This window comes from Cebidichthys violaceus, unplaced genomic scaffold (genome assembly GCF_023349555.1).
Source record: "Cebidichthys violaceus isolate CVI_PGR_0920_01 unplaced genomic scaffold, fCebVio1.0.p SCAF_3, whole genome shotgun sequence".
In the NCBI taxonomy this organism is placed as follows: Eukaryota; Metazoa; Chordata; class Actinopteri; order Perciformes; family Stichaeidae; genus Cebidichthys; species Cebidichthys violaceus.
Window position 1 is genome coordinate 7,638,859 of NW_027176483.1, and position 16,503 is coordinate 7,655,361.

The 16,503-nt window shown below is 38.4% G+C and overlaps 2 protein-coding genes across 2 annotated transcripts; both read right to left on the reverse strand.

Annotated features, from left to right (window-relative positions):
• Nucleotides 1-11: 11 nt before the first annotated feature.
• arid3b (AT-rich interactive domain 3B) lies at nt 12-11,172 on the reverse strand. Its single transcript, XM_068724044.1, has 9 exons — nt 11,001-11,172; nt 9,694-10,311; nt 5,579-5,653; nt 5,405-5,477; nt 4,443-4,626; nt 3,139-3,389; nt 2,402-2,722; nt 2,216-2,305; nt 12-1,386 (listed from the first exon to the last, which is right to left on the reverse strand). The coding sequence occupies exons 1-9, from the start codon at nt 11,025-11,027 to the stop codon at nt 1,250-1,252; spliced, it is 1,776 nt and encodes a 591-aa protein (XP_068580145.1). The 5' UTR covers nt 11,028-11,172; the 3' UTR covers nt 12-1,249.
• A 2,118-nt stretch (nt 11,173-13,290) lies between these two features.
• Nucleotides 13,291-16,064, reverse strand: cox5aa (cytochrome c oxidase subunit 5Aa). Its single transcript, XM_068723704.1, has 5 exons — nt 15,915-16,064; nt 15,038-15,154; nt 14,063-14,184; nt 13,813-13,934; nt 13,291-13,719 (listed from the first exon to the last, which is right to left on the reverse strand). The coding sequence occupies exons 1-4, from the start codon at nt 15,985-15,987 to the stop codon at nt 13,821-13,823; spliced, it is 426 nt and encodes a 141-aa protein (XP_068579805.1). The 5' UTR covers nt 15,988-16,064; the 3' UTR covers nt 13,291-13,719; nt 13,813-13,820.
• Between the last annotated feature and the right edge of the window lie 439 nt (nt 16,065-16,503).

Sequence of the window (16,503 nt, forward strand, 5' to 3'; positions counted from 1 at the left end):
ACAGCACACAAGATTGTTTTATTCTTCATGACCACATGTCCAAGAAATACAGTAATCAAAGACCAAAACAGAGTTTAACATAACCTTGATTTTTAAAGTTCACAGTGACATTTGTTTGCATGATTGATATGTCTACTTGATTGTCCACATACAAAGTATTGCATATTTCTCGAGAAGAGTGAGGTAGAACTGTTTCAGTGTTCACTTGTCAAAAGCTTGAGGTCATTAGTGATACATTCTCTGTGTTTATGCAAATACAACACTGCAATATATAATGAGATACAGTTTAACAATGATGAGTCCAGAGGACATTCCTGAGTCCAGAATAAATTCCAGAGAAACTTACCAACATGGGAAGTCAATTGAGGTAAATGTTGAATCACTTCCATCCTACATACAAGTCCCAGCAAAACCGTGTCTCAAATTTTTTGCCTTTTTCAATTCAAAGCTGACTTGAAATAAAAATTCTGTAATTTTGATGCAGAGACAAATGATTAAATAAGAGTTAAATGAAACACAATACAAAACATAAACATATCCAATCCAACCAAACTGCACCAAATTTCTCTAATTCTTAAGGAAACCGATGATGTACATAATCCCTGAAAGCTGCTATGAAAAGTATAAACTATGAGCTTTCACTCGGGTTAAACCAAATGTTTACTTGGAGGGATACAAAATGGCTTCAGAAAAATACAGACAAGAGCTATAACATTGAACTAAGGCTTTTTGGTCTTCATTAGCTGCACTTTTGGCAACCACACTGTTCTACTATGGAAAAAGGCAGCTACAGAACGGTTCCATAATTAGCTATAAATGCAGTTGATACCCAACGAGGCTCTATAGACACTTCTGAACAAACCTTGTAAAGCCCTTTAGACATGAATCCCACTACATTTTTAAACAGAAAAGCTTCTAACAGGCACAAAGGTAACTATAATCTGAATCCATATTATGGTAAATGTTTAAGCCTTTCAGGTGAAATATCAATGTCTCCTTGACAAGACTCATTTAAAAGTACATTACGTCGTCAAAATGGAAAAACAAATGGTTGATTTCCTCATGCGTTACGGCTGAGTTTAGCAAAAAGACTGCACTGCTTGAGTGAACAGACAGGAGGTCGACTAGTAGAGGTGTGCAAGCAAACAGCAGTATAGTTTACACACTTCTTGCCTGACAAGAGAAGTATGCATATTGCAAATGTATTATTAATTATTTAGCTACAGACAGATTTAGAGACCAGTGAGGCTTAATGTGGTCCCTTTGAGGAGGAAGATGAAGAGGAGGGACTGTGTGAGGAGGACATGGCACTGAAACCATTTGTTCCTGCCAGAGTTACGTTCTGTGACGCCACAGGAGCAGCTGACTTCTGAGCAAACAGCATTCCTGCAATACAGAGATCAGAGAGAAGAACGAAGTTAAAACAAACGACATAAAAAAAAGATGTATTGAATGATTAACTGGTCATATTTGTAGAAATGACTGATTCTAAGGTCAAGTTCAAGGGAGAATTTGAATACATTAAGTACTTAATATTCAGAAGAATAAAGCCTTTAGTGCTGCAGTCTACACAATAGAGAGACAGATTAAAAACAGGAAAATGAGACAGTAAAATACAGTAGTATTAAAGGAATAACTCAGCATTTTGGAAAAGATGCTAATTTGCTTCTTGCTGGGAGTTAGAAGGGCCTATTGAAACCTCTCATGTCTGTGCACAACATAAAGCTAGAACCAGCAGGCTAGCTTAGCGTAGCATACAGAATAGAAGTGGATGGAAACCGCTAGCCTAGCACTATTGAAAGGTAACAAATCCCATTAATTAACAAATGACATATTTGTTTAATACCTAAACAGTGTATAAACAACACATTGTGGAAGGAAGTCACTGCTCCAAGCCATGAAATAGTCTGGCACACAACCCCTTCTAAAACCACAACTTGTGTTTTTTTTTACACTGCTTTTGTACGGATTAAAGTGCGATGTATTGTAAAGTGAAGTCTCACATCTCACAAGAATGAGCGTTGGTTTCGCAATGTACATTCAAATTGACTACAAAATAAACAGAAGATATATATAAATAAAATGATATGAAACTAAATTATAGCAAATTTGTAAACAGCAAAAACGTTATAAAAATACATTTCCTAGCTGCTTCTTTTTTTTTTTTTTAAAACACACATTAAGGTCAAAACCCTGTTAAAATGTAATTACTCACCTGAGTAAACGGTGCCATTGACCTCCACAGATACACTGATACTGGCTGCTCCATTAGTGGAGATACTCAGAGCCAAATCCTGTTTGCTCTCTGTGGGAGAAAAAGAAAATACTCCAATTTATGGACTTTCAGGAAATCATGTTAAGTGATAACAGGCTATGTATCATCCCAGCGAAGACCACTCACCATGTCCATTGTTAAGTTTGAGGTTCATGGGGTTGAAGTGAGATGCAAAGGCCAGGAGGTTTTGTTGGAGGGCCTGCTGCATGAGGCGTTGCTGCTCCTCCGCCATCCGCATCATTTTCTTCTCTGGACCATCGGCTGCAGCTCCTCCGGCTCCTCGCTCGAGCCTCTCTCTGAACTGCTCCAACGTCAAAGCTTGTGCCAGCTGCTGCTGCTGCCGCCGCCGCTGCTGCTGCTGCTGCTGCTGCTGCTGCTGCTGCTGCTGCTGCCCCAGGGCCAGAGCCATGGGCAGCCGGCTGGGTAACACAGGGGTTGACATCTCATCTGATCAGTAAAAAAAAACCACAGCGAAAATTATTTTAAACACGTTGTGAAATGAGAAGAACAGCACAAAGAAAAAGCAACGGTAGACAGAAGTTCATAATATGCCTGAAACATAATCCTGCCAATGAAACCTACATTAATACTGAAAAAAAAAGATAAATCTGCTCAACGTGCAGTAAGATTTAAACCACAAGTATCGTAAACCCTGGTTCACCGCAAAAGGTTAAAATAGTTAAAACATGCTTTAATAATCAAGTAGGAGTCTTCTGATGGATTGGTATAAACAATATGGAATCCAAGGTATTTTTAGAATGGTGATCAAAGTACTAATCGGCCTTTTTTGAGACAAGAATGATTTACAAAATAAACAAAATCAGGGATACCAGTTTTCTTACATAACACACAATGGGGCACACCTGTGTTTCTCTTCAGATTTGCGCTGGCAGATGTATTTAGGCCGTTGTGTCCGGTTGGGGTGGTTTGCATAGTGGGTGAAGAGAGGAGGGCATGTGAAGCGGAGCTCGGGGAGGTAGAGTAGCGGTATAAGCTGTTGGTGTAGCTGGGACGTCGACCTTCTCTGCGATTACTGTCGATGGCAGCCTGCAGCTCGCCTGGAGAACTCAGACCCTTCTTCTCACACTCAAACGGGTAAAGGTACTTCATATACCTGCAAAAGAAATTTCAAATTTGTCAATTGATCTGGTGCAATCGAGCCCTATATTAAAATAAAGATAATCTGGGTGTAAAAGATCAACGAAGAACGTTTAATGCATCAATGAAATAGCTTCCCTTTTTACTGAAAAGAGACTTTTTAACTTCAAAGAGAATGAAAATATCAGTATTATGAAATGTTTGTGTTTTACTTACTCAAACTGTGTTCATGTTTAAGGTGACATATATTCTTTAATTACTATTAAATGTCGAGATACACACAGCATAAAAACAATTATAAACTAATCTGAAAGAAAGATATCAAAGCTGGGGGATTTACTTTACAGAAATTATTTTGAATTATTTTGTTATTTTGCTGCACGAAACATTAACTTTTCATCATTTAGTAAAATACGCAGCTGCCTTCAAGATGAAAAAAAAAGTATGGCAAACATAATAGCAAATAATAATGTAACAACTACTAATTGTAGTTGTTAGATATATATATATATATATATACATACATATATGTTGTTTACAATATACATCTCTCTCTCTCTCTCTCTCTCTCTCTCTCTCTCTCTCTCTCTCTCTCTCTCTCTCTCTCTCTCTCTCTCTCTCTCTCTCTCTCTCTCTCTCTCTCTCTCTCTCGAATAGATAGATAGATAATATAATTTCTCAAAATGTAGTCAATGTCTCTCACATAAGGTTGAAAATAGATGGATATTTATTAATGTGATAAACTGAATACTGTAATGCAATCATTACTAAAGGCCACACCACATGGAGTAGAAATACTGAAAAAAAATCTAATTTATTTGTCAATATTATAATAATTATTGTTCAATCAATTGAAAATATTATAACCAATGTTAAATAATAACTTCAATCATTTCAGGATATTACATTTTAAACCATTTAAAGAGACTTTAAATTCACATTTAAACAAAAATATTTGTCTATTTCTTCACACTGAAGCACATTTTATTCTTTCGATTGTTCTTGAAGAAAACGTCTGTCTTCGCAACAGCTTTTGGGCTTTTCTGATAAAAATGAGAGAGACACGTACTGTGTGCGGAGAGTGAAGGCTGCGCTGGTGATGGATGTGGGGAGGTTGAGACCTTTAGTGATCTCCCTCCAGATCTTCTTGTTAATAACCTCCACAAGGCCTCCCTTCTCTGTCACAAGCTTATAAAGCATGTACAGGTCCAGCACCTGCTTTGCCATGATGGGGATGCGGTTAACAGGAGTTCCTGAATGAGTGAGAGGAGGACACAGACATTCTTTAAATCCAATGAAATGTGTTTATTGTCTTTGAATTCTACTTCTGTGAAGTTGGCATGCAATAAGATAAGGGGACAACGGAAAACAAGAACAACATACTCTGATTTACGCCCCTTCGGCTCCGGGGTTAATGTTAAGTAATATGGCTTAGCATGTATAATCTGCGTGGATAGATTCTCTAATGAAGCTTATTTCAGATGGATGGGGGTGGGGACAATTCCACAGCAGCTCTGTTGCTGCATTGATTTGAGCGCAGGGGGGAAGGGTGATTTTAGAGCCAGCAGTGCCTGCCAATCACAGGGGTTGACAGCTAACCCATGCAATCCCGACTTGAAGTAAAGCCAATTAAGCAAGGAGGCTAACAGCAATTGTAGAAACAAGATTTCTTTGTGCTTAAGATAAACACATGTCACAGACACACAAACATTTTCTGTTACCATGACCTTCGTGGACATGAGTAAACATTGCAGACAGACTATATCTACTTCTGTTTGACTGGGATTTGTTTTCATTTGACCAAATTTATCTGCACAACTGCTTTTAACATCAGTTAAGACAGTGATGAAAATCTGTTGACCAATTAATAATTAAATCCATCAGTTGTATATGGAATTTAAAGTGTATATTATTAAAAATAGCGCATGTTGTTGCATTCACTTGCAGTAATTTCTCAATATACCAGAAAGATGTCTCATAGCTACTCACAAAAACAAAAGGATTTGAACAGGCTCCAACTCTGAATCTTACCACGTTTCTGCATGAAGACAAAGAGTTGATCAAGGAACTCCTTCCGTTGGGGGTCATTATCCAGTTCATATAGCTGCAAGTTAAAAAAAGAAAAAGAAAAAACAACAACACATGAGCAACAAGCTAATCACCTTTTACTCTGTGATGACTTCAGCCATTTTCTCATTTACATGCCTTGGCAAAGTCCCTGGATGGTTCCCCTCTTATTTTTCCTCCTTCATTTTCCTCAGCCCAGATGGCATTTCCTCTCTGTAAATACACACATACAGAGAAAAATTAGTCAACCGTTTGTCCTCCAGATTGTCCCACTTGTGCATTATATGATGAGTTTAATGGGGAGAGCATGTCAAAAACACTGGCAAGTTTTCTTAGTAATTCTTAATTGCTTATCAGACTAAAACAGATATGGACAATGATAACAATAACAACAACAACAATAACAGACATGTTTTTAAAAACCCTGCACACTTATATTTCTCAAAGGGAGTGTCCGTTTAAAGCGGGGCACTGTTAAAAAAAAAAAAAAAAAAGAAGATTAATGAAAGGTCTCACGCTCATTAGGTAGTTTAATGTGACATGTTATTCCTCCATAACCCACCCACCCTTTATATGACAGTTAAAGGTTAAAAATGTGAGTGGAGGGCAGTGTGTGTGCAACTGCGTGGAAAAGCCTGCTGAGAAGTTATTGTCCTGCTAACGCATGCCGAGAGCTGCATGATGCTGCAAGTATGAAAATTACACATGGTTGGTAGAACATTCTTAAGAATGGCCTGTCATTACAATTAATGTAGTATCCCTTCTATTCCTTCATGTGTATTATCAAAAACAAAATGTGTTTTTGTATGTGACAGGATCAAATGCTTGTTTGTCTGTTGTTTTTGTATTTCATTGTCTCTCATAACAATTTTACTTGATACTTGCATTTAAATGTATCATGTTATACTTAAAACACATTAGCACATCCATTAAATGTTTGTTTTGGCATCTTGAGCTCACCTGGGGCTAATACCAATAATGCCCATTACATTTCACTCTTTAAGCTCCAAAATACATGGGAACCAATGACTTGTTGGATGTCCAACTGTAACTATCTTGTTTAGAGTAAAAACACTATTCAAACTGAAAATGCTGACACACAAACAGCTACGTATAATTCTAACGCAGAGGTTCCCCCTCAACCCCATCAGAGATAATATGAATATATTTGAAACAATCACATTTCAACCATTTATACATTACTTTCAGACAACTTTTTAACCATGAATACATTACTTTCAGCCAACTATTTCAACCATTTATTCAATACTTTCATCCAACTGTTTCTTTCACACACTCTAAATCACAACACAGGTTATACAGCTGACTGATGAAGATATACTGCATTTTCTAAATCGATTTTTTTATTACTTAATTCAATTTCTGCCAAGAAATACAAACGTAAGTTGCTCCTTGGGCTGGGAACCACTGCTTTAATGGACCTCTTTAAACACCAACATTTCCTCTGTAAAAAAAGAGTCTATTCCTGTTTTTAGTTGTGAAACCATATGTAACCGTTTCCACTTTACACATACAACTGCCTCTATGGTGGCACAGCTGTTGACACATCTAATGGCTTCAGCTTAGACATTTCTGATAAAGGACTTCTACTCCGCCAGCAGAGAGCTTATTGAGGTGAAGGTAGATAAACATCCCAGTCTTTTCACCATGAAATGGAAATAAAACCCTTCCCCCTCTTATTGATGAGCAAGTGAGACCTACTGTGGCTCTATTAACAAAGAGCTTTCAGTTAATTGCTCACACATTTTTCACACATTCAGCCCTGGGAATCCTGATAGTATTCAGTATGTAGGTCAGGAAAAGGTTTCTTTTGTTTTGTTAAAAAAAGCTTGTTTTTATTGTGTTTTATATATTCAAATTATCCGTTTAACGCATATTACTAAACACACAAAGTAGTTCTCTAAAAGTATGTCTGTTCAACCAGTCAAGATAAAATAATAATAATAATAATACTAAAACCCAAATATATTACACTTTATTTGAAATGCACCTAAGAAATACGGAAACTGCCTTTTATAATGAGCTTCATTAAAATCATTCAGCTGCTCCAGCAGAGCAGCAGTGTAAACATATCCCTCTCGTAATGTCAATGTAACCACAGGGGCACCAAATGTTTAATCCAAATGAAATTATTTAGTCAACCCGAACAAGTCAAGATAATTTATCTGGCCCCTTGCTGTGCGGTGAGCTGGGACTGAGAGCAAACAGGGGCCCTTTCCCCCGCCCATGAGACATTTAAGGGTGTACAGTGAGACCGCACACAAGGAGTGAACAATGGCTGCACCGCATGGTGAGGCTTGTACAACATTATCCACATCTTCAAAGATGTGTAACTAACGAAATGACTGAAAGAAAAGGCTAAAGAAGTTAGAGAGGGAGCTGATTTTAGGATGGAAAGAGGGTAACAAGAGTAAATCTTTATAATCATTTCAACCAGCCACCATTAACTTGCAAGAAGACCCCATTTTAAGCTAACTAAGTGAACATATTTACGTGCATGTCACAAAAACAGCTTCATGCAAACCACTGAAGGAGTCCTGTTTTCAAACACTGCCAAAACAAACACAAAAGACATTTTAGTGTCTGGTTATAAGCTGCATGCCATTTAACAAAGCTTGCTAAGGTCAATAATATTTCCTACAAACTAGTTAGCAATGATAAAGAAAAATATAATGCTTTTTAGATAAACTGAACACATAGGAAAATAGGATTAAGTTAAATAACCCTCCTAAATCTCGACTCAAATTTGCAAAGCAAACGCCTCTCAAACATTTGTTTAAATGATAAATTATGGTAGAGAGGTTTCCTGTGCTTTAAACACACACACACACACACACTTTTTTTTTTTTTTTTTTTTTTTTTTTAACAACTCGTCATTGTGCTTTCATTAAAACAGAACAAATGTTCTTCATTGCTCTAGGTGTTGTGTGCTGGTTTGACAAAAGGAAATGCAATTCTCTGGCCATATAATGTATTGATTACTTGCAGTTGAAATAAGCTGCCATTAAGTGTTGCTAAGCGACGGCTAAATTATGCAAACCCATCCACTGAGCTGCGTCAGCAATGAGGTTTCTGACCGAGCGAGTCGCTTATACATTATTTAAATTAATAGAGAACCGGTAACTTTTCCCTCCACATGTTACTTGTACCAAAACACAGGCAACAGAGTGGAAAGACAAAATATGAGTATCTCTAAATAATGAACATGAGATGTGTAAAAGTGATAACATTATACCAACAGCCCATTCTGCTCCACAGAAAGTATACTGTAAGTAAACTTTATGGGTAGCTGTTTGCTGGTATACTGTGAGGCACTAACCCAGCTGTCCTTCTGGCCACAGGCCTCATTAATCATAATGTATTGTATTGAAGTGGGGCCTTTTTAAGGGTAACGCACACATACACACACAGAAGAACCAATCAGACTGGTCTCCATAAAGAAAGAAAAGAATCTCTGAAGGGACCCTCTGTTTACTATCAGTAGTCAAACATATCTGTTGGAAAGCACTCGTAAATACTAACTTTGGGTCTCATTTAAAGGGAGAGCTGTCTGACACAATGAGGAAAGGGTTAATTACTGAAAGGAATTGCTGGGTAAAGGGGCAATTCCTTACAGCAGTTAACCCTTGAAGCCAACCTTGTCCATAAACATTGAGGCTATTTCATTAATCCTTTGCTCTCATTTTGACTTCATCTCTGTGAGGCCTGAACCAGTGGCTTTGAACAGTTAGGATTGGACCACAGCCAAGACCCACAGCCAAGACCAATTAGCTCGGCCAGTGGCGAGGTCGCTTTTTCAAGAGTGTGAGAAATGAGGTGCAGCATAGCAGAAGGAGAGATCTTTGGCCTGGCCAGTAATTAAACACTACCAAGTTCGGGCATCTTGCCAATAGGAAACGCTCCTTCACCCGATATGCGAGAGGACAGGAGGCAGGCCAGGCAGCGGTGAGCCTGACTCTCAGCAGGAACAAGTCAACGATTAATAATAAGAGTTAGAACACACACCAGCAAACAGGGAGAGGCACAGATGTTCAGTTCTTGAATTCAGGCTCTGGCTACTTCAAAATGGAGTTATAATCACTGTAATATATCTAAGAGTGGACAGAGATATTACAATGGGATTCGTATATGTAATTCATGAGAGAAAGTGTTCACTATGAAAAATGGTAAACAATACAGCGAAGAAAAACATTATGGCTTTGATTTGGGCAGTTAAATCAAAGATAACTTACTTGTTTCAATGGCTCATCATAGCCCCAGTCAGCGAAGCCATTGGGTGACGTGAAGTTGTGTTGGCCTGCAGGAGACAGAAGCTCTTTCTCCTCATGCTCCTGTTTTATTGCTAAAGGCGGAGACTCTGACATTTGCTTCACAGCAGACGAGTGAGGTGTGGCGTACGGAGTGAAAGGGAAGCCTGCAACCTGCTGGAGTCCAGGCTTCTTCACTTGCTGATGAGGCCCGTCCCCCACATCCTCCTCCTCATCATCTTCCTCCACCTCGTCATTCTCTTCAGGCTCCACCATTTCCTGTTCCTCCTCATCAGAGTCTTCATCTTCCTCATCTGGATCTATTCTGCTGAAATGGCTTTTCAAAGCTTGTTGAGCTGCCTGATAAGTCTGTCCATCTGCTTTGCCAAATAATGCAGATTCCAGTCTGGAGCCAGAGGCTCTCGCTGCAGCAGCATGTTGAGCAAACAGGAGCTGGGCGTGGAGAAGATGTTTCTCTTGCAGGTTCATCTCCAGTTTAGCCCCATGTTGTCTCTGCAGCTGCTCCATCACCGCCTCCAGCTTCACCCCGGCATTACTGGACTGTGGACACCCAGCTGAACTGCCCTCCTCGGATAAGTTTGACTACGAACAAAAGACAAAACAAATTTAAATCACCAACTTAATGAGAAAATGTTTGAGTTTGTGCTTTTATATACTACAAATGATTATCCAAAGTTATAAATAAAAGAAACAACATTCAACAAGTATAACAAGGCTGAAAGAGACAAATTAACCTAAATGTGTTGATTAAATACTAAGTATATTGTCTGAACAAAGTTATACATATTTGTTTTGGAATACAAAACATAATGTAAGCCATGTAAAGGGAAACTTAAAAATAAGCTGTCTGGAACTCAGAAAGCACAGTAATGGTGGATTAAAGTGAGACTAAGCTTAATGGCTTAAGACAATAATTACATTAATTTAGTTGAGAATAATTTAGTAGCTTATTTAGTATGTTTCTCACTGAGACTTTCTGTATCCTCGCTTTTGTCAAAAGCTACTTAAATATGAAAGGATTAGGGTTAGGTTATTTCACAAATAGTTTTTTTCAGTTTTTAAATGGAAAATTAATTATTCCACAGTGCAGCTAATGCGAAAACAAGGCCTACACTAATAATCATGAAAAACGCTTAACCTAATTCGAAAATAACGCGGAAATTAAGTCTGTGAAGGTCAAATGGTCCTAAAAAGTCTAGATTAATCGCCATTTGCTTTGTTACTGTAACAAACACGAGTAGGAGCGTTACCAAAGAGTCGTCGACACTCACCATTTGCGCCTTTGAGTAATCCATCATCGCCAACAGGTCTTATATCTAGTTTTTCCTTCTTCCCTCCGGCAGAAATAAATCGCATCGCATGATCAGTTTCTTTTTAAACGGAAAAAAGATTCCTCTGATCAAATGTGATTTAAAAGCCCCCGTTGTTCGGAGGCCGTAGTGATCGGAGCTAGAACTGGAGGAGGGGTAAAATTGCTCTGCGCTTTACCTCCCTGGTCACTGCGCATGGAAACTCAAACATCTTTGATTGTCTTTGACTGAGTGGTCTACACCCCCAACTCGCATGAATGAAAGGCCCGCCCCGTGCGTAAAGCTCGTAAAGTGGGTTTTCTTTCAGGCATATCTGTAGAACTATACCCACCCACTTCACAAAGATAACCCACCCACTGCTATTATCCTAGTGGAATGGTTATTAAGATAAAACTAGCTTCACTTAAAAAATATGAAGGAAAAAAAACATTTTATTCTGGAGCTGCTTCATTCCCATTGCAACGGGGTCTGACCACTACAGCCACAGGACACGTTTCCCACCTCCACCGCTAAATCAGTTACATTTCACGGCAAAAACATGTAAATTCAGTCTATAAAGTCATAGTTCAGTAGTCATTGTCCTCTTTTTTTCTTTTGGGGCAGGATTAAGAACATTTAACAAAAGGTGTATAAAAGAGGCCGGCAAAGGTCATCTGTTGGCGGTACTGCAACGAAATGTCCATTTTCATCTCGGTCATGGTGGTACCGTCAATGTATGTGTTGCAGTCAGATCAACTTTATCAATCAGTATTAAATGGTTTCAAGGAGCTCAAACAACAAATAGGGCTTCTGACTTTTGCTTGGCAACAAAAACACTTCTCACCTTTCACTTTGTTCACCAAGAGCAGCCCAATACTATGTGACAATACTGGAACCGTGCTTATAGTAACGCCTCTTTATAAAACCCAAGGCAGATGCTGTTGACATGACTGGATTGATTAAAAGGTTAAGAACAAAATACTTTTTGATGTCAAGAATTCAATTCATACTTTCATTAAGCTCAAGATGTCTGTGTTAGGCAGACACTTTACTTAAATTGAGAAATAGATCACATAATTCATCTACACAAGCTGTCAAATGGTGAATTCTTTGAATTGAAAAGGGAAAAACATAGTAAACCAATTCCCCTCAAATAAGTACACTTTGACTAGAAGTGGCCTAATAGGAGTAGATGTAGAATTGTGACTTATTTAATTAGCAGTTACTCCTATTTTTCCTGGTTATCTATAGATTTACTTGCAGGGTTTCACATTCATGTTTTTTTTGTCCTTGCCACGAGTTCGGACCAGTGGCTCAGAAATCTACTTGCCCAATGTACATTTTTAATTGCCCCTTTAAAAATATTTTAACTATTAGCAGTTATCAAATAAAGACCAAGGTTATTTGTCATGTTTAAACCTTATCGACCTGGAGTTTCCCCCACATCCTCTGATGCCACCCAACAAACATCCTGTTTCCAATATAGTTTAAGTGCTTGCCTGCACTTCAGCTCATAAACTTTCTTTACCAGCCGCCATTTTCTCTCGACTGCCTGATTGGAATTTCACATGTGCAACTCAACAGAAGGAAACAAGATGGCTCACTCCTTAGCTTTATTCATTATTTCTATCATCAGATCTGGAGAAAAACTGAGTTTAATTATGTTTTACCACTTGCCTGATCGAGCAACTGAGTTGCTAGATTTACTAGCCCATTGTGGCATTTTAGTTGCCACATGCAAGCGGACAATCCTTATTGTGGAGCCCTGAATGGTACAGATTTATGTGTATATATATATATATATATATATGTTGAAGTTGGCAAAAATAGCTTGCTTTATCAAGTAATTGTTTTCTAAGGACACTAGAGCTTCCAGGTGTTAAACACATTTAAATACCGTTGACTTGTTAATACCTCTACTGCACTGCAGTTTTGCCAAATAGCAGAAAATACGTGCAAAGGTTACAGTAAAGAAAAAAAAACTCTGAAATATTTACTTAAATCAGGTTATTTTAACAACAAAAAAGAAATTGTACCATTGAGTACATCTTTTGTTTTAGTTTGACACATAGGTATTTTTTGTTCATCCCAATAGTAGCATTCATAGTTATAATAATACTAAGCACAACATTCCAATATTCTTTATCTTTTAAATCCTGAAATGTCCATGTACTGCAAGTATTCCGTACTGTCTCAATCTTGTAAAAAACGAATAATTTAAGTTGTCATATTTAGTATCTCTTGGGGTAATATTCCATTTATGTGTCGATAATAACTTTACTTAAACACCTTTATTTTACAAGCATGTAAATTTTCCCTGAAATAAAAACAGATGTAATGTAGATTGAATACAGTAAGATGATTTTTACATTCATGTGAAAACGCTGCTCCCTGGTGGCAAAATGTGACTCTCACAAGAATGTCCAGACACAAGACATGAAGCATACAAGTGACGCTGCGCTTTCCATTTAAACAACTTATAATTAACTGAGTGTATTGTTTCAATTAGTACTCAAACTATTTAAAATATCCCAAAATACTTGCGACACTCTATAAAGTTACACTTTCCTTTATCATGTTCATCAATATTTTACAAGCAAAAGAACTTAATAAAGGCCAAATTAAATATCACACGCATCATATGAGGCATACAGTTAAGTACAAGGGTTCTGTGTCCTGGGGGTATCCACCGTCATTTGGTCTGAAACAAAACAAACAACATTTCGGTTAGATTGCCCTCCAATGACCAACCTGATGTGGGACAAACACACGACTGATCAGAGAAAACCATTACCTTCTTATCTATACTTTGTCAATGCCGAGCTCTTCAGGTGTCGGGATGCCGAGCTCGTCTAATGTTGGCTTCAGCTCTTGGATGAGATACGGGTAGATTTCTTTATGAGGGCCGGATTTATCCTGAGGAAATGACAAATATTAAAAACACATCAATCATTAACTTATAACAACCAACACGCAAAGATGCTGATTGGCAATAGTCCCCGAAAAAATATTACCAAGCTCAGGAGGGACGCCTTTTCTCTTACCTTCACAGCTTCCAAAATTCGGATGGCGCTGGCCAAGTCGTCTAACCTCCGACAGGCTCTCAGTGCTGCCTCGAGAATCTTTGGCTCAGGTACCAGATCGTAACCAATTAATGTGTTCATCCCTGAAAGAAGAAATTACATCTTTTAAATTGAGAACAGAGACAGAATTGAACACTTTTATTTAATTTCCTCTGTGGCTTAAAAGGATAAGGCTGGTGATATTCTATATTTTTCCACTAGGACTACCTACTGAACAATTTCCACAAGTATCTGGTCTCATCATTTGTCCCCTGATAATGAGCTTTTCACCGTTTCACTCTCTTTTCTATACCTCAAAACATTTCTTCGGTTGTGCTTTTTTCTCTTCACTCAAAACACTGCATAACCGTTAAAATTGCTTTGTAACAGGAATATTTCTTCTCTGGAAACTACCTCACAATTACATAGTGAGGTAAACAGAAGATATAGTCTTCATGTTACAAAATATTTACCAGAAGTGTGTGCTTGCACACATTTTTCACACAGTGCAGTTCTCTGTCTGAGTGTGGCCTTAACCTAGAATGATGCTCTGAATATCAAATAGAGAACCTTTAAATGACAAAACAAATGAGCACCGGTATTGAAAACATCCCAATAAAACCTGGCCATAGTATTCAATGTAGACGGGGCTTTTCACTCCCATTAAATGATACAGAGACAAAAGTCATCAGGGCAACACTGATCCCATTTACAGACAGATCAGCTATGTCACCCATTCAAAATTCAGTGCACATTTTATGGAAAATATAATGTGCATACTAGTTCATAAAGAATGTTAAGTTAACCTCGTTTGCATTTTTTGTACTCTTACTAGTACAGTTTATAGTGTACTTCCTTAAAGTAATATCCTGTGAATGAACAAAAGAAAAAATGAACAATCTCATCACAGCAATGCTCAAATCATTAAGTTTCACTGTCTGACATCCATAAACATACCTTTTCTCAGCTCCCATGCGTCAATGTCTTGCTTGTTGAAATAGGTGACCCAGCGGGCATCAAACTCCTCATCTGTCTCTTGCTTCCCATGAGAGTAACACCTCGAGGCCAAAAGAGCTGCATGACGAAAACAACTGTTAGTTGGTCGACTGATTCGCCAATAAAATGTAGCATTTACAATGGCGCCTAGTGTCAAGGCAATGAAGGACAAAAAACAGTCAAGGGTGAGTTCTCTACAGTGAGTGAAGTGAGTAAGGACAAGTGCTGTCTAGTAATGCAATGCATCTGGATCATTGCCAACGTCCTGATATGACCTACCCACTGCACCCACCAGCTGGAATACACCGGCAACCAGGAAGTTTCTATTTATGCTATAGTTATCGTAATATATTGAAGAGAATGTGGAAATCAGGCGATTGGTATTTAGTTTCCATAACGTAATCTGTAATTGCAATAATAGCTACATCTAACGTTACAGCTGCACTTCCCTGACACCGATAATGTGGCTAAGTTGTGGCTAACTAGCAACTAGCATCAGCAGCAGAAACACAGGCCCCATTTTGAGCCTCTGAACCGGGTCATGACAAGGACACCAACGAGCTCAACACGGATACGTTTTCAGAACAGCACACATCCGAATTCTAAGGGTAATAGTAGTATTTGTCACGAGTCTACATAATTTGACTGAAACGCAAACACGTTTAACAGTTAGGCGTGTTATTATACGTGATAGGATACACTGGCTAAGTTGCTAAGCTAATATCAGTTAACGTTAGCCATGCGCCAACAGCCACACAGGATTTCCGTTTGAACTTCGCCCAGTCAGCTTCAGGAGCAACCAAATTAACAAAAATAACATTCGGAGGTGAACACATACCTTTACACCCTGGCTGCGTACGGGTTAAACTCCGGACCCCGGAGACAGAGAGTCGGACGGCGGCTCTGAACATGATGTGGGACAGCCAGCTAACACGACACGAACCGGTGAGATTTTGAAAGAGGAAGCTAGCGCTCAGTTGCCCAGACCGTCACGTAAGCGATCCCCGTTCTGCGCATGTGCACACTGTAGGTTCTGATCTGATTTTGACCCAGAAATACTGTAATACAGTTGCCTTTTTAAAAATATTTGTTCTCACAATAGTTTAGGAAGAGGTGCCCCAAAGGGAAACTGGACCAACATGTTCATACATATATTATTATTCTCACTGAAAGTTCAGTAACCAAGGGATAGTTTATATCATTATGACATTACTTGTGAATAAAATATGCTGTCATTATCTTACCTATGACCCCAATCATTATTGCTACACTCACCAGTACCTACACCAATATTAGATTTATTGATTTTTTGGGTTTCTTATAGCAGGGGTCCTTTTTGACCTCTGGGCCCAACTTTTCAAGTACAAAGTGGCCCGGGGCCCATTCAAATATTAACACTGTATTGGTTTAACTAATTGATCTCACTC